General features: G+C 52.9%; 1 protein-coding gene across 3 annotated transcripts in view; it reads left to right on the forward strand.

Annotated features, from left to right (window-relative positions):
* Positions 1-16,344, forward strand: part of Ube3b (ubiquitin protein ligase E3B) — a 40,676-nt gene extending 24,332 nt beyond the window's left edge. For all 3 annotated transcript variants that reach the window (XM_048342791.1, XM_048342793.1, XM_048342792.1), the window contains 13 exons: positions 898-1,016; positions 1,521-1,635; positions 2,444-2,543; positions 4,320-4,439; positions 6,892-7,068; positions 7,164-7,274; positions 7,856-7,993; positions 8,184-8,249; positions 10,107-10,165; positions 11,882-12,064; positions 12,344-12,455; positions 13,749-13,841; positions 14,664-16,344. In XM_048342791.1, the coding sequence (XP_048198748.1) occupies positions 898-1,016; positions 1,521-1,635; positions 2,444-2,543; positions 4,320-4,439; positions 6,892-7,068; positions 7,164-7,274; positions 7,856-7,993; positions 8,184-8,249; positions 10,107-10,165; positions 11,882-12,064; positions 12,344-12,455; positions 13,749-13,841; positions 14,664-14,855 (1,585 nt within the window). In that variant the 3' untranslated portion in view covers positions 14,856-16,344. The remainder of the gene's footprint in view (positions 1-897; positions 1,017-1,520; positions 1,636-2,443; positions 2,544-4,319; positions 4,440-6,891; positions 7,069-7,163; positions 7,275-7,855; positions 7,994-8,183; positions 8,250-10,106; positions 10,166-11,881; positions 12,065-12,343; positions 12,456-13,748; positions 13,842-14,663) is intronic.
* The last annotated feature ends 861 nt before the right edge of the window (positions 16,345-17,205 follow it).

Here is a 17,205-nt window from a genome sequence, read left to right on the forward strand (position 1 = left end):
TTGGTTTTGTTTTTTCTTTTTAAATTGTGACCAGAACTTGAACTTAGTATCTGACCCTTACTTTTGCCTGCCAGTAAGAAAAATGCAGGAATCGTGGTTTTGTGGTGTTTCTCTTAATTGTATTTTTCTTTAATATATCTACTGTGGACAGTTTCACGTAAACAGAGGCAGAAATACTCAATGAAACCCTATGTGCCACCACTAGCTTCAGCAGCTACCAGCTCACAATCCTACTCCAGCCAAATCACCATGGACTCCCCTCACCCAAATTTTTCTCAACCACTTTTTTTTTTTCTATTATGGGCATGAGCTCTGAGCCTGGACACTGTCCCTAGCTCTTCAACTCAAGGCTAGCACTCTACCACTTGAGCCACAGCGCCACTTGTGGTTTTCTGGTAGTTCATTGGAGATAAGAGTCTCATGGAGGGCTGGGGATATGGCCTAGTGGCAAGAGTGCCTGCCTCGTATACATGAGGCCCTGGGTTCAATTCCCCAGCACCACATATACAGAAAATGGCCAGAAGTGGCGCTATGGGTCAAGGAGCAGAGTGCTAGCGATGAGCAAAAAAAGAAGCCAGGGGCAGTGCTCAGCCCCCGAGTCCAAGCCCCACGACTAGCAAAAAAAAAAAAGAGTCTCATGGACTTTCCTACTGGGCTAGTTTTGAACCATGATCCTCAGATCTCAGCCTCCTGAGTAGCTAGGATTACAGGCATGAGCCACAGCACCTGGCCCAACCACTTCTTAGAATGCATCATTTGATCTGTAACTTGAAGGAAGCGGCTGTGCAAAGCAGAGCTTCACATTAATTAACTTAGTTTTGTCTAAAATCAGTAAGATTTTTTTTCTTTAACTTTTCCTCATGGGGGAAATTCTGAATACTTTTCTGTCTGATACAGGATTCTTGATGACATTGAAGTTTATGAAGAACAAATTTCATTCAAACTGGAAGAGCTGGTCACCATCTCCTCTTTTCTGAATTCCTTTGTGTTTAAGATGATCTGGGATGGAATCGTAGGTAAGGTACAGGTGTCCACCACAGATCAATGCTGGACCGAGGGAGGCCAAAGTCTGTAATGTCTGTTGGCACCTAGCTTTGTGTTATCTACCCAAATTAATAGAAAATGCACATCTCTTCACATAGAGAAGTTTTGTTTTTCACTTTCTTGGACCTCGAGAGAATAATGTGCTCCTAGAAGTCCCACTCAGGGTTTACGTGTGCCTGCATGCGTGTGTGCGTGCATGGGGAGGGGGTAAGGGAAAGAGGCTAATGACTTGCCTAAATCTCCTTTCAAGTGTTTACATTCCCGTTCACACGTCAAATGCAAGTCTACATCCTGACCCATTTACAGTTGCTCCTTGCCTAACTCACTTAAGGTGAAGAGTCTTTGGGTTGTGTCCTAGTGGGCCATGATGAGTCTGAGAGGCACCCCAGGCACCAAGGACATGCCCTGAGGAAAGAGGTAGGCCCTGTCTTTCCACTCCTATCCTATACCAACCTCACCCTCTGTTTCCCCTGCAGAGAATGCCAAGGGTGAGACCTTGGAGCTGTTCCAGTCTGTCCATGGGTGGCTGATGGTGCTGTATGAGCGGGACTGCCGGCGGCGCTTTGCCCCTGAAGACCACTGGCTGCGAAAGTGAGCCCCTGGCTGGGCGGGGTGGGGCAGGGAAGGGCAGGGCAGGCCTCATGGCAGTGCTGTGGAGGTGCTCAGAGCTGGGCCTTTTCCTTCCTTCATCCTGTCCATAGTTTGCAGAGAGGGCTCAACACCTAGCATCACTTCTGTTGCACTAGTATCATTACAGAGTTCATTAGTAGCAGCAAAGCCAGATTGTGTTCAGCTGCTATTCCTTACCCACACTGGGAAGAGCAGTGGGGTATGAGAATCTCATAACATTTTTTTTAATTGTCTGAAATCAAGGACTCAGACTTCCTATCTGATGCTTGCTTTAGCTCATTGGCTGGTGCACTGCCACTTGAACCATACTTCCAACCCTCATGAAGCTGGGGGCATGGCTGAAGTGGTAGAGCACTTGCTAGCAAGCATAAGACCCTGAGTTCAAACCCCAGTACTGCCAATAGGAAAGGAGGAAGGAAGGTTAGGCTTAAAGGCTGGGGAGCAGAGTGGGGGAGCAGGGGAATCCTCCCACAGCTGGTACTCTTAAGAGCATGTCTGTCACTTACATTGCTGCCGCTGCTCTGGCTTCAAAACTGGACTCCATGAAAGTCATGAAAAGACCAGTGGCTTTTGACTGAGGACCCTAGTTTGTCACAGCCAATACCTCTGCTGTCCCTAAGCATGCGTGGGTGGGCAGTAACTTTGCAGAGGCAGGCCTAATCAGGCGGAAGTTGGCCCAGGTGCTATAGTTTGTGAGCTGTTTTTGTTGCTCTGTTTTGAGACCCATTTTGTTGCTCTGCTCACCCAGCCCTGGCTCTTCCTTCCCTAGGGATCTCAAGCCCAGTGTGCTCTTTCAGGAACTCGACAAGGACCGGAAACGCGCACAGCTGATTCTACAGCACATCCCTCATGTCATTCCACACAAAAATGTGAGTTGCAGTGGGGGCAAGTCTCCTAGTGTGTCTCTGCCCTCCCAGGCCTGGCTCCAAGTCTGTTATGGGATTGGGAATGAGTGAGTAACATCACACATGCACACACACACACACACACACACACACATGCATGCACGCAAACACACATGTACATACACAGTGATCTTACTGCAGTAGGCAATGCTGCAGGCTGGGACAGGTGTGGAAAAGGCAGTGTGACTGGCAGTGTGGGTGTTGAGGGAGGTGAGCTTCTTAGAGAAGAGGGGAAACCAGTAGAGTGTGGTATCCCTCAGGGGACCTGAGATCTGAGAAGGTCAAGCATGGGGTCAGGAGCCCCTAGAGAGTCTGGGAATGCGTGGCTAAGTCTCTGTTGAGTAGCGGGCAGTATTGCTGGGTGCCTTGACCGTGCCAAGGGCCTCTTGCATAGCTAGGATCACAGGTGTGCATCCTATTCAACCTCAGCTTTTATACACTTACTGTTGATTTCCCTCAAGTAATGATATGCAAATGATGTGGCTATTTAAATTCTTACTGCTTTTGATAGACTTTTAGGAATCAGGGGATCTCTCTGGTTGATGGAGTCGATGCATGCATGCACACCATCACCTGTCTCTGCATCTAGTAGTAAATACAGCTTTACAGAGCAGGCCTTATGAACTGTGTCTTGTAAGTCATGGGCCATTCCTCCTCTTGTAGCTGATCCATTGCTCTGTGGCTTCTGTTCTTGGTCTTCAAACAGTCCCAGAAGGCAGATTGCTAATCTATGAACTAAGAAGCCAGAGATTTGCAGATTCCCTGGTCTTTTAAGTCTTCCGTTGCCCAAGTGTGGCAGCTTTAGCTTGTCCAGCTATATTCCTGCATGTGAAATCATTTCGGCCCTTTATCACCTGACTGCCTACAGTGTGGTGGTTTTTTTATTGAAAACACAGCCCTTGTCCTAGACATGTATCTAGGACCTTATATTTTTTACCTTAGCATCTCAGTACTATGTATCCTAAAGTCGGGGTGTCATGGATCTGCAGTGGAGGTGCTGGGGTACCCAAGGCTGCCAAACGAATTTACATCTTTGAGGGGTAGTGAGACACCACGTGACCCTGTAGTACAGTGCCCAGGGTTCTAGCTTTCAGTTGTACTGCCTTCTTTTCAGTGGTGTTTGCAAACCTAGCGGTTTTGTTTTGGGAATATTTTTTGGCCAGTCTTGGAGCTTGAACTCGGGGCCTGAGCACTGTCCCTGGCTTCTTTTTGCTCCAGGCTAGCACTCTGCCTCTTGAGCCACAGAGCCACTTCTGGCTTTTTCTATGTATGTGGTGCTGAGGAATTGAACCAGGGCTTCATGCATACAAGGCAAGCACTCTACCACTAGGCCATATTCCCAGCTGCTATTTGGGATTTTTGTTGTTGTTGCTGGTACTGAGTTTTGAATTCAGGGCCTCAAGCTTGCTAAGCAGGCTTTGAACTACACTCACATCCCCTTTTTGTTTTATTTTTTTAATAATCTCTTGTACCTTTTTCCCCAGGCCAATCTCTGCCACTTGAGCCAGGCCTGCAACTCCTCAGACTACTCTTTTGGGGACATTTCTCCCTTCGTGCAAGTTCAGCTGGGTTTTAACTTCCCAAAAGTGATCTCACAAGACTCCAGCCCAGAATACAAACCAAGGCATCCCACTCTGGTTACTTCCCAAGCAACTCTAATTCCAGTCATTTCATGGCATGGCTTTTATGGAAACAGTGACTTGTCTTCCTTGTGTCTGGTCCTACCTTTGCTCCTTCCAGAGAGTTCTCCTGTTCCGAAACATGGTTACCAAGGAGAAGGAGAAACTGGGACTTGTGGAAACGAGCTCTGCCTCCCCTCACGTCACTCACATCACCATCCGAAGGTCCCGGATGTTGGAGGTGAGAGAATTATAGAGCCCCTGTCCTGCATCAGAGGTGGGTACTGTGTCTGGAGGGTATGAGAAGGCTTGGTGGTGGTTTGCATCCTTCTCCAGCACATTCCTCAGCAGACCCTGATGCAGCGCCCCCCGTCCTACCAGCTGTCTCTACCACACAGATGGGGCCAGCACCCACCCCCAGTAGTGTTAGACCCCCTCACTCCTCCTTGGTGCCATTGCTGATGGAAACTCACTTGGCTTCTGCTCTGCAAGGCCATGGAGGAAGAGCCTTCGACTTCCCCTGTAGGAAGTGTCCTTCTCTCTGCTTCCATGGAAGTGTACTTTATCCTGAAACACCAGGTGTTCTGGTTGTTAGGACTTTGCTTAGTGTGCCCAGCAGGGGGCCTCGGAAAGTTAGCTCCCAATTCATACTGTCCTGGACTCTCTGCCTCCAAAGTGGCTTGTATGGGAGGCCACACTTGTGTAGACCTCCTGGCTTAACTCCAGTCCTGCAGGACACCTCTCTCCCTGAGGGCACACTCGAGCTGCAGCTCTCATACTTCGAAACTAATGGAACCTCAGATGTGATCTAGCCCAAGCCTTGCCCTATCAAAAGCACACCTGAGGCCAGAGGACTTCAGAGTCTCAAATCAGGTGTCGCTGACTCCAAAGCCAGACCTGGGAGCCAAGCCTATGCTTCCCAGCTCAGTGTTTGCTGCGTCTGTATGGTGAGACATGGGAGTGGGCACACGGTCACCTTCCCAAGAGGCATGTATGGTGAAATCCACCCCACCAATCCCTGGAGGGCAGGACATGTGCAAGTGGCAGAGGGCCCAGGCCTCCGCTGCCTTCTTAAAGAGGCTCCGGCAGCCATTCCTGTGGACAGCCATGTGCTAAGAGCATCACATATGCTGTCTTTTTAATCCCCACAACCCCGCACGTCTGCCAAGTGGATTAAGGTTGGGAAGTGAGGCTGAGGGCATCAGACAGGCCCTTCCCATCCTCAGGAGCTCGCCGAGTCCTCTGTGCATCCTCACAGCAGAGCCAGGAGGATAAGCCTCAGTTTGTGCACTGAGGTTTAAACGCTGCTACAGCTGCTTGCTTCCTTCATGTTCCTCTTGTTTTTCCTTCTCTGTGTGCACAAGAAATGCTTTGTAGATGTGTGGGCAAAACTGTTCCTGTTCCTTCTTGATGGAGAAATGGCCTTCACAGGTCATTTCTCCCTGGCTTGCTGACCCTGTGGTCTAATCATGTAGGACAGTGCTTTGGATTGCTCAGTGAGTCCAGCAGGGGGCAGCAAGGGGTGCCTCAGCTTGCCGTCCTGCAGCTTGTCCATTGGCTTTGTGACAAGGTGACCAGATTGATGGGCAGATGGGTAAGAGGATGCTGTGGAAATCTAGCTAATATCAGCAGAACACGACTAGTGCTGCAGTTGTGACTGGAAGAGGGAGGTGTGAAGGTGGATTGACAACTCACCGTGTGACCGTGTATAAAGGCATCAGTTTGGCCCTGGTGGTAGGGCCACTGGTGTTGGACTAGAAGACAGCTCCCTCAGCTGTCCTGTTCACTGAAGTCCATGATCGCTGCTCCAAAGTAAGAACCTCAGTGCCCCATCTACTGGGAATGCAGGACAACCCCGAAGCCTGGAAGAGCTACCTTGAACCACGAACAGAATGGGATATTAAAACTCGGAAAGTTTTCCCCAGGAGCCGGGCAGGTTGAGCTCTAGAGATGGAAGCCATGTCAACGGCTGCATTTTGTTGGCGGTGGTGGTTAATTTTTTTTTTTTTGGTAGTACTAGGGATCCAACACAAGATGTCATGCGTGCTAAGCACACAGTTAGCCACAGGCTTTACTGAGCTGAGGGACTGACCCACAGCCCGAGGTGCTGAGGCCCCTACCTGGTCTGGGCCTGGCATCTTCCTGCACCTAGCCTGCTTCCGTCTGCACAACCCAAAGCCAGCCAAGTTGCTCCGTGCCTGACTCATGGGACTCCACCCCCCTCCCCTCCCCTCCACCACCACCCCTCCCCCTCTATCCCTGGCTGCTCTCAGCCTAATTCCTCAGCAGGGCTCTCACAGTCTGGGGAAAGGCTCCAGGAAAGTGGAGATGCTTGTGTAAGTCTGACTTCCCCTCATGAGCTTAGCGAGACACTTGACATTCAAAGGGAGAGAGATGACTTGTCTGGGTTTCCATCACCCTTTGTCTGATGGCTGGTCATGAGCTTGGCATGACGCATTCTGTCTGAATTCCCTGTGTCCTTTGGAGGACAGTCTCCCCTTGCCAGAGAACAAGCACATCGCATCGCCAGAGTAAATCTTTCTTTCTGTGTCCCCAGCCCTAATAGGAAGCAGCAAGCGCCCTGTCCTTGCAGGCCTGTGGGTCCTTCCTGCGCACTCAGTGATTGTCCTGGGCAAGCGCAGGGGAACCCTGGGCTGGGCAGCGGCTTCCACGGCCCTGTGCTTGTCCCGCAGGACGGCTATGAGCAGCTTCGGCAGCTCTCCCAGCATGGCATGAAGGGCGTGATCCGCGTCAAGTTTGTCAATGACCTTGGTGTGGACGAGGCTGGAATTGACCAGGATGGCGTTTTTAAGGAGTTCTTGGAAGAAATCATCAAGAGGGTGTTCGACCCAGCCCTCAACCTGTTCAAGGTGGTGGAGGGGGCGCTGGCGGGCCTGGCAGGGACTGACCAAGTGGAGTGCCAGGCAGGTGACCTCTGTGCTCTCCCTGTCCTTTCTCCTGGCAGACAACCAGTGGGGATGAGCGGCTGTACCCCTCCCCCACATCCTACATCCACGAGAATTACCTGCAGCTCTTCGAGTTCGTGGGGAAGATGCTGGGGAAGGCTGTGTACGAGGTAGGCCGTGAGGGAGTGTGGGATGGAAGTGAAAGACAAAGCAGTCTACTCCCCACATGCAGTGCAAATCTGTCATATCCCTGCAGAATGCAGGCTGCAGCCAGTTTACAACCCTTCACGTCTAACACGCCCTCCCTCTCTGCACCAGAAGCAGGCTTGCGGGCTCCATCCACAGTGCTCCTCTAGGCTGTGTTTAGATGTCTCTCCCTCCTAGAAGCTTCCAGCCAGCCTCCAGTGAGAGCCTAGCCCTGCTCCTGTGCCTGTGTTTGGCGTAGAGAGCTTGGCAGAGAGTGACAGCCGCGTGGCTCCTGCAACCAAGGCTGTGCTGGCCCATCCACATTGAGAGAGGCCACAGCCTGGCCTGGCAGTGGCCTCACCTGCATCTCCTCTGCTCTCTGTGGCCTATAGGCCTGTACCTGTGAACCCTGCACTCAGGTCCCCAAACAGACAGTCGGTTCCTTAAACAATGGAAGGTACAGCTATCTAGGCCAGTAGCACGCTCAAGGCCCCCTGCAGCCTGAGCCAACTGCTAAACTGGGATCCTGGTGAGAGGACCCTGAGCTCCATGTCCTCCCTCGCAGGGGATTGTGGTGGATGTGCCCTTCGCTTCCTTCTTCCTGAGCCAGCTGCTCGGCCACCACCACAGCATCTTCTACAGCTCCGTGGACGAACTTCCTTCCCTTGACTCGGAGTTCTATAAAAACCTCACCTCCATTAAGGTCAGTGCCCAATGGCGGATGACTCAGTTGGGCCCTGCAGGATCCAGCCCTCCCCTTCAGGCCCCCACAGGAAGACTGGCAGCCTGCTCTGCTCCACATCCTAGTTGTTCTTTGTTCCCCGAAGAAGGGGGTGCTCCTAGGGCCTGGTGCTCCTCAGCCTCAGTCAACCTTCTCACTCTCTTTGCCTCAGCGCTATGATGGGGACGTGGCAGACCTCGGCCTCACCCTGTCCTACGACGAGGACGTCATGGGTCAGGTAGGTGGCCGTTCTGATGCTTGCCCTCCTCCTGGGACTTTCATTACAGAGAGCTCCAGAAACTTTGTATCTATCGTCTGCTCTCACCTCCTTCCACTCCTCCTCTGACCTCCCTCCCCATGCACCTGGCCTTGGCACACCTGTGCCTCGGACAGAGCCTACCCTGTTTCCTGGTCAGTCACATCTAGGCCAGGCAGTGGCTCGCACCTGTAATCCTACCTACGTGGTTCTTAAAATCACGTCAGCACAAGTGTTTGCTGCTAGAGGAAATACTGTTTGGGCTTCACGCTGGTGCCCTCTGTCCCCCTTCACCTGTGTCTGGGGAGGCCCCTGAGTGAGGCGCTCTGTGTACCTCACCTGAGGGCTGCTCTGGAAACCACACTGAGAGCTTTCGCTGCAGAGCTGGCTTCCTGGACATGGGCCTATGAGACATCAGAGACCACCTGCCCCTGTGAGACCTCAGAGGCCACCCGCCCCTGCGAGACCTCAGGTCACCTGCCCCTGGGAGACCTTAGAGGCCACCTGCCCCTCTGAGCCATATGTCCACAGCTCACAAAAGCACCATTCGCCAGGTGTGAGTCCTTGGGACCAGTGTCTACACATGGAGGAACTCCTGCCAGGCCCACCTGCCTCCTGGAGGCCATTGCGTACAGTGACACGTGGCACCCCAGGAAGCCTGTGAGGAAGCAGCCCCAGTGTGGGTGTGTGGACCCCAGGTTGCCCCAGCTCACTGCCCATAGAGAGTTCCTCCTTCAGAGAAGGAAAGGGCACTTTCACAGAACAGTTTTTTGTTTTTGTTTTTTTAGTAATTTTACTGTATTAAAGTGTTGTGCAGAAGGGTTACCATTTCATAAGTCAGGCAACGGGTACATTTCTGTTTGGAAAATGTCACCCCTTCCCTTGCTTTCTCTCAGTTTCCCCTTCTTGTCCCTGCCCACAAGTACATGGTTCATTTGAGAGCAGCTCTCTAGAGAGTGGCTGGCAGTCACTGTGCTCCCTACACCCTTCTTTGGGAGCACCGGGCTGAAAGAAGCATCTCAAATCACTAAGCATATTAGCATAAAGAAGGAAAACCCCTGTGACGCCGTGTCTGGTGGGGGGGGGGGGGGGTAGCTTGGCGTTTGTGTCCTTCCAGACTTTTCCTTAGGGCATGGTGCATGTGGTGGAGGGGAGGGGTAGTGGGTGGAGTGTAGAGGGGATACCACATCACACACCCTTGCATCTAATCACTCTTTTTTCCACCCTTTAAATACACACTTGGGTCTGTAATCCTAGTTACTCAGGAGACTAAGATCTGAGACTCACATTTCGTGGGCAGAAAAGTCCCTGTGAGACCCTTAACTCCAATTAGCCACTCAAAAACTGGCAGTGGACCTGTGACTCAAAGTGCTTAGGCCCCAGGTTCAAGCCCCACAACTGCAAAACAAAAAACAAACAAAAAAAAACTTGGGGACAGTGCATCCTACACCTTAAGTTCAAACCCCAGGATGGGCAAAAAACAAAAGTACACACTTATACACTTATCATATTTTCCAGTAGGTACACAGTACCAACATTTATTCCATGCCCTGCTGTGGTCCTAGATGCCAACATATTTCCCTCTGTGATATCCTGGAGCCCGATGTGTTTGAACCAGGATCCCATGTGCAGAAACTTTTCATATTGCTCATCTGAGGTCTGCTTGTTGATCTTCGACCCTGGGGATTGGGGGCAGGGGGTGGGGGATCACTTCCAAATACAGCATCTTAATTCCATCATTCTCACAGAGTCAGCACAAAGCCCTTTCAGAAGGCTTTGCTTCCAGGTTAGTCTTCTCTAGTGATGATCATCCTCTTTCCTCCCTGCCCCCCCCCCCAGCTTGTCTGCCATGAACTGACTCCTGGAGGGAAGACCATTCCTGTTACAAATGAAAACAAGTGAGTACAGCAATTGCATTCTTAAGGTCACCACTTGAGAAGACTTCATTCTGACTCTCTGGCTTAGGTTGAGAGTTTATTAAGATGGATGGAAGTAGGAAGATGCCATCAATGTTGTAATGGAATTTGATGATTACAGTTCATAGTTGGAATTGTGTTAAATTCGATTTGCAAGCTAAGAAAGGACGATTTTTTTTTTTTCAGTAGCACTGTTAAGGTCAGAGGCCCTGAGGCTGCAGTGTTAGGAAGGTAACGATGGCTCTCGATGAGACAGATGGATCCTGAGCCTTCAGGAAACCCAGGGAAGGCAGCATAGACATGGACATCTTGGTGGGGCAGCTCACTTGGATGATTATTGCTGAACTCAGACCCAACGAGGGGGGAGGGGAGTGTTTAACAAATGACAGCAGGTGCAGGACATACAACCTCCACTCCCCCAGGACAGCTGACCCAGCAGAGGGGGGGGCAGTGAGAGCTGCATGTGTGTAAGTGTGTAACACATGGGAACAATGGCCAGAGGACAGGGGCGGGACAGCCTGAGTTAGAGTGGAATTCCTGCCATGCCTGGAAATGGACATGCAAACTCCTCAGAGCGCCTGGCGTTCTGAGACAAGGTAACCAGGCCTGCACAAGATGGTTCCCCCTTCCTCAGAGGGGGTATTTGATCCCATGCTTCTAGGTTTCGTTCTCTTTCTCTTGGCTAAATATCACTCGTAACCTTCCAAGAGTATGTGAGAGGAGGGATGGTCATAGAAAAATTCTTGCTTGGTTGTGTTACTATACATTCACTGGATATTTTTAAAATTGGATTATCAAGATTCGAGCTGGGCATGATAGCTCATGCCTAGAATCCTAGCTATTCAGGAGGCTGATATCTGTGGATTGCAGCCCAAAGCCAGCCTGGGCAGGAAAGTCTATGAGACTCACATCTCCTGTTGGTCACCAAAAAACTGGAAGTGGAGCTGTGGCTCAACTGTTAGCATGCTAGCATTAAGCAAAAAAGCCCAGGGACAGCACCTAGGCCCTGAATTCAAGCCCCAGGACCAGCACCAATGAAAAAAAAAAAGGATTATTCTGGAGCAAAACAGATTTAGTTGGAACTTGTGAGTTTTCCTTGGGCTGGGTTCAGGTTTAATCCTTGAGTCAGTGGTTTGCTAAGAAATCAGCTGTGCCCTCAGCGTGGGAGTGTGTAACCCAGCTAAGGGGCTTGCACACTAGAGAGCATCCCAGAGAGCTGGGCCAGCAGCTCTGCCCTGCTGCACTCTTCTGTGTAACCGAACTGCATCTGCGCCACAGCCTTCAGCTCTAACCTCGTTCTTCATGGCTTCAAACTCTGGGTTCCAGTCGGCAGCATTTGTGCTGACAGGTCAACATGAACATTATTCCAGGATTTAATCTTGTCTTAATTGATGGTGTCCTGAAGAATGAAAGTAAACAGAGATCTGAATGCTAGGACCTGCGGGCACTGTCTCACTGAAATTCCTGACACCATGAGATCATCCTGAACTAGGGGGCTGGGGGCAAGTGAAGAAGCCAGTGCCTCGGACATTAGCTGCTCTCAGCGGCCCCGCTGCGCCCTTCAGGAGAGGTTTCATGAGCGCCCTGGTCCTTGTTCTGGGGGTCACTGGTGTTGTGTGAAGTGGTTTAGAAATGCAGCCCTTTTGGCAACCACCTGCCCCATTGTCATTTGGGTTGTTTTCTCTCCCTTGTTCACAGAATTAGCTACATCCATCTGATGGCACATTTTCGAATGCACACCCAAATCAAAAACCAAACGGCCGCCCTCATCAGCGGGTTCCGTTCCATCATCAAGCCAGAGTGGATCCGAATGTTCTCGACCCCGGAGCTGCAGCGGCTCATCTCTGGAGACAACGCCGAGATTGATCTAGAAGACTTGAAGTAAGTTTCTCTGTGGAAGCTGTGAAGGGCAGCGTGCCCCTGCGCGCGGAGGCAGAGCGCTCCCCCTAGGGGCCTCCACTGGCAAAGCAGCGGCGGGGCTGGAGGGCTGGGCTCGCCAGAAGTCTAGCTGAGGGCACCATGGGATCTTAGGCTGGCTTCTCTGTCACTAGCTGCCAGGGAAGGGGACCATTAAGGCGTGAACTTGGGGCCCTAGTGTTCCCCAGCCCCACACACTGCCTGTGGGGGCTCCGCTGAGCCCTGTGTCTGGATTGTTTGCAGGAAGCACACAGTGTACTATGGTGGCTTTCACGGAAGTCACAGGGTCATCATCTGGCTCTGGGATATTCTAGCCTCCGACTTCACGCCCGATGAGAGAGCCATGTTTCTGAAGGTATCTTATTTATTACTTACATGTGTGCACTTGATGTGTGATATTCTCATGAGTCTAGAAGGCCACACCAGGAGCGAGGGAATTTTAAGAAGGTCCTAGATCATCAACATAGCCAGGCCCCTGGGCTGGCCTACCCCTTAGACCAAGCAGTTACCAGAGAGGGACTTAAAGGCTGAGACCATGCCTGCTGCCTGCCTCTTACTGCGGGGCTGGTCCTGCAGACCAGACAGTCCTAAACAATCTACAGTATAGAATTGTCCACTGTCCACATTCCTGTCTACCAAGGACTATCCTCCCTCCCTCCCTCCCTCTTTCCCTCCCTCCCTCCCAATAAAACACAGTATTAGGCTGGAAGCATGCTCAAGTGCAACAAGCATGAGGCCCTGAGTTCAAACCCAAGTACTGCCAAAAAAAAAAAAAAAGAAGAGCCACAAATAATTGCTTAGGTTGCTATCAGTGTGTTTTGGCAAATGGAGTGGCTGATGTTTATCAGTTCCTGTCCAATGTTAGTGAAGTTGTGACTTGTGCAATGCCCACCCCCCACACCCCGTCACTACATTTCTGGTGGCACACACTCAACAGAGCGCTACAGGACACTGGATGACGTTCATGTTTGTCTGTGTATGTTACAAAGTGGTACCGTTTTATAAGAATGGAATCATTTCACCACCTGCTTTGCTCTCTGAAAAGCCCTGACACCTCGCCATATACTAGGACTATGCCCTGGGCAGCCGTGTGTGGCTGAGGCAAGCTGGCAGTGTCACTTCAGTGGCTGCTTCTCCTCCTTCCCCTGGGCTGGCCCTTCTGGACCAGGCCCCTCCTGTCCAGGCCTCCCCTGGAGCTGAGCAGCCCAGCCTGACACCAGGTACCCTGAACCAGGGCTCCCAGTGCCCAACTCTGGGGCATCAGATTATGGGCACACTTCCCTTTCCACACCAAACCTATGGCACCACACAAACTTGTGTCTCACTCTACCTCAGCCCCCCGCAGGGCTGCCACTGCCTTTCTCTAAGAACACGCGTCACTCACCACTCTGCCTGTCACAAGCCTCCTGGAAGTGACCAGTGCCCTGGTGGACGCGTGCATTGCACCTAAGCTCTCAGTCACGTGTTCTCTCACAAAGCCCAAGCCTGTCTGATGGGCAAGAGTCTCACCCCCAGTGGGCCCACACAGCAGTGCCCTTAAGATGCACCCTGTGCACTGGGGACTTGGGCCACTGCCCCACTGTCACTCGGCTGCCAGTGAAGGAGCAGCACTCTTCCCTGTGCCCTCTGACCCTGTCTTGTGTTGCAGTTTGTGACCAGCTGCTCCAGGCCCCCACTCCTGGGATTCGCCTACCTCAAGCCCCCATTCTCCATTCGCTGTGTGGAGGTGTCGGACGATCAGGTATGGAGCTGGGGCAGGCTCCCGTGCCAGCCACGCGGGCCTTCCCCAGGTCCGCCCCAGCGAGGTGGGCGCTGGGCTCCGTGGGGCTGGCGCGGAGGGTCTGAAGTTCTGACAAAAGAGCCAACCATGCAAGCACGGTGGGAGGCCTCCCTCTTCCTCACTTGGGGAGGGGAGTCAGGATGGAGATCGGGGTGCTGTGTGTTTGTGACTGGTGCCGTGGCGGTGGACGGTGCGGGCCTGGAGTCCTGTGCGGGCCTGGAGTCCTGTGCATGTGGGCAGGCTGAGGGACACTGGTGGTCTATTAGATGAGAGTGGCCCGGGGCTGGTGACCCCTGGGTGTGTGCCCCACATACCCTGTGGGACCCGTGGCCTTGAGGTGTTGGTGAAGGGCCAGCCCAGGGGAAGGAGGAGAAGCTGCCATTGAAGTGACACTGCCAGCTTGTGGACTTGCTGTGTGGAATGGTAGGCTCTGAACTTCAGGGAAGGTTGGCCCAGGCGACGGCTGGGATGGGCCGCAGCACTGGTGAGGCAGGGACAAGAGCGGTGGGACCCTGAGTGCTCTTACTTTAGGAAATCCTCCAGCTGCCAATTGGCTGTTAAGCACAAGGTCTATTGCTGAGCCCGGCCCAGTGCCTGGTTCCCAGTGGGGGTCTCAAAGCAGGCATTTTTCTTTTCCATCCTTGGCCACTCAGACCATTGCCCTGAGGCTCGACCTCAAGCCGTGGGCCTGCCCCCACCACGCATGCTCCAATTGGTGCCTGGAGAGTGGCCAGGTCCCAACACCAGGCATCTCCTGACCCACATGGTGTTGTGTTCTCACAGGACACGGGAGACACCCTGGGCAGCGTCCTCCGGGGCTTCTTCACCATCCGAAAGCGAGAGCCAGGCGGCCGGCTACCCACCTCCTCCACTTGCTTCAACCTGCTCAAACTGCCCAACTACAGCAAGAAGAGCGCCCTTCGTGACAAGCTGCGCTACGCCATCAGCATGAACACGGGTTTCGAGCTGTCCTAGCCCCACCTGTCCATCGCCGGCCACTCCAGGGAGCGTGACCACGGGCCAGGCCACATTAGCCCCCACAGCCTCTCTGCAGCTGTGAGACTCCCGTGGCCTGCAGGAAACGGGACTGGGAAAGGACTGCTGGAAATAAACCTCCCATTCTACCCCAGTGGTCCTCTCTGTGCTTTCAGGGGCTCATGGCCCAGGCTGGCGACGGCAGAGGGGCTCCCCTGCTTTGGGCTTTCAGTGGGTCTTCCTGATTCCTCAATGGGCCATGTCTGACAAGCCCCTGCAACTGCATTCTTCAGTGCTTTCAATGGTGTGGCCTGCCACACGTGAGGGCCTCTCCTTCCGTTCTGAAAACTACTCAGGTAAGGCCTTGTCCAGCCGCTATGCACCTGACAGAGTCCCCACCTCCGTGCGGTCCTTCTGCCCCTGGAGGCCACCAAGCACAGGAAGTTGAGGGTGCAGTCCCCTACTGCATAGCCCCGAGCCTGGCCCCACCCACCCTCCTTTCTGAGCTTCCAGGGGTCCTCCCCAGCCCGCTCCACTCCTGACCCACACAGCAGCACCTTCAGGGGACAGCCATCCTGGTTCCCCGCCCGCCCTTCGCTAGAAGCCAACACAGGCATCTCCCTACGTGGGCAGTGCCTTCACCCCACAGACGGCGAAATCCCGAGAATCGTGGGTCTTGCCGCCATCCTTCCTCAGCAGGGCGAGCCTAGGAGGCTGGGGAGACCCCCCCCACCTTTGTGTTCCCACACACACACCGAGTTGTAGTTTCTGTCTTTTCTTGTTCTTTCTGTTTTGTTTGATCCTTTTAACTTCATTTCCTTTTAACCCCACCATGCTCCTCTGCCCTCCTGTTCCCCTTCCCATGAGGACTGTCTCCAAGCCAGGACACCCCCTCTGCCACCCATGCCTCTAGCACCCCTGCCTCCAGACAAGCCAGAGTGGTTGCCCGAGTGCCTGGCCTCCCTCCACAGTCCTGTTCTGGCCTTGCTGCTCTCTTCAGAGCTGAGGACACCTTCCAGCACCAGGCCCCAGGTCAGTGAGCAGGCAGGCTCCATTGAGGCTGGGATGGCAAGGCACTTGCAGGCAGGAAGTTAGGGCTGTCACCTCTGCTCCTGCATATTTTCCACCTTTGAAGCTCTGCCAACTGCATGGGGACAATCTGTCCATAGATGCCGGTGCCCAGTCAACTGTCCACCTGCCCGAGCAAGATGGAGCCCTCCTGAGCCAGAGCAGGGTGATGCGGGGAGCTGGTGGCTTGCAGCTCCCACACCCCAGACCCGTCTGTCCTGTCCTCTTGGCCAGGAGGGGGTGCTTAGCGCTGCACCCCGGTCCTCTCTAGCAGGTGTGGCATTGCACTGAGACGCTGAGTCCACTGTCATAGCTGGTGTTGCTTGACACCCTGATGGCTCTTGAAATGTCATTGCTTTGGTGTTTGTAGATGATGTATGGATTCAGATGTATGGAAGGCTTTATTAAATTTGTACTGGAGTGTGCAGTGTCATTGTTCTGCCCTTTATCCAGCTGTGTGCCTGGATGGCTCAGGATTGGGTGTCTGGGCTCAGCACACGGAGCTGACCCAAAAGAGCAAGAAGACTCAGTGCTGACCTGCAGCCCTTGAGAGTGTCAGTTGCTGGTCTGTTCTGCCGGCCCCTGGCTTTGCTTTCAGTGGTGGCACGTTTCCAAGCAGCATTCCCAGGGGCCTACCCCCAAGCCCTTCTCAGAAGCAGCCAGCACCTCGGTCTCCATGGGCGCCACTACAGTCCATGTTTCACACAAACAATATCTTGTAAAAGTATGGGTGAGGCTGGAAAAGTGGCTTAGTGGTAGAGTGCTGGCCTAGCATGCATGAAGCCCTGGGTTCAACTACTCAGTACCACATGGTGCTGCAGCTCAAGTAGTAGAGTGCTACTCTTGAGCTAAAGAGCTCAGGGCCAGTGCCCAGGCCTAGAGCTCAAGCCCCACAACCGACAAAAATAACATAAAATAACATGGGCCAGGTGTGGTTCTATATGCCTGTAATCCCAGCATTTGGGAAGGTGGGGCCAGGAGGATTGTGCATTTGAGGCCAGCCTAGGCTACAGACCCTATCTGCAGCTCTGGCCTTGAGTCACCAAGTCAGGCTCTGTCCCTGTCTCCTGGGAAAGCAAATGGTGATAAGAATTCACTGGAGTAGCTCATAAGATACTTGGGCTCCCGTCCAGAGCATCTCTCCTGTATGCCAGTGGTTAGAGTGAACAGTACATAAGCAAAGGGGCTTTATCTAGAACAATCTAGACAGAGAGGTTTGTAGGCTCCTCACTGTACCCCTGCAGCCTCTAATCACCAGCACCACCACCCCAGTGGGGCCAGC

The sequence above is a fragment of the Perognathus longimembris genome, chromosome 3 (genome assembly GCF_023159225.1).
Source record: "Perognathus longimembris pacificus isolate PPM17 chromosome 3, ASM2315922v1, whole genome shotgun sequence".
NCBI classification, from domain to species: Eukaryota; Metazoa; Chordata; class Mammalia; order Rodentia; family Heteromyidae; genus Perognathus; species Perognathus longimembris.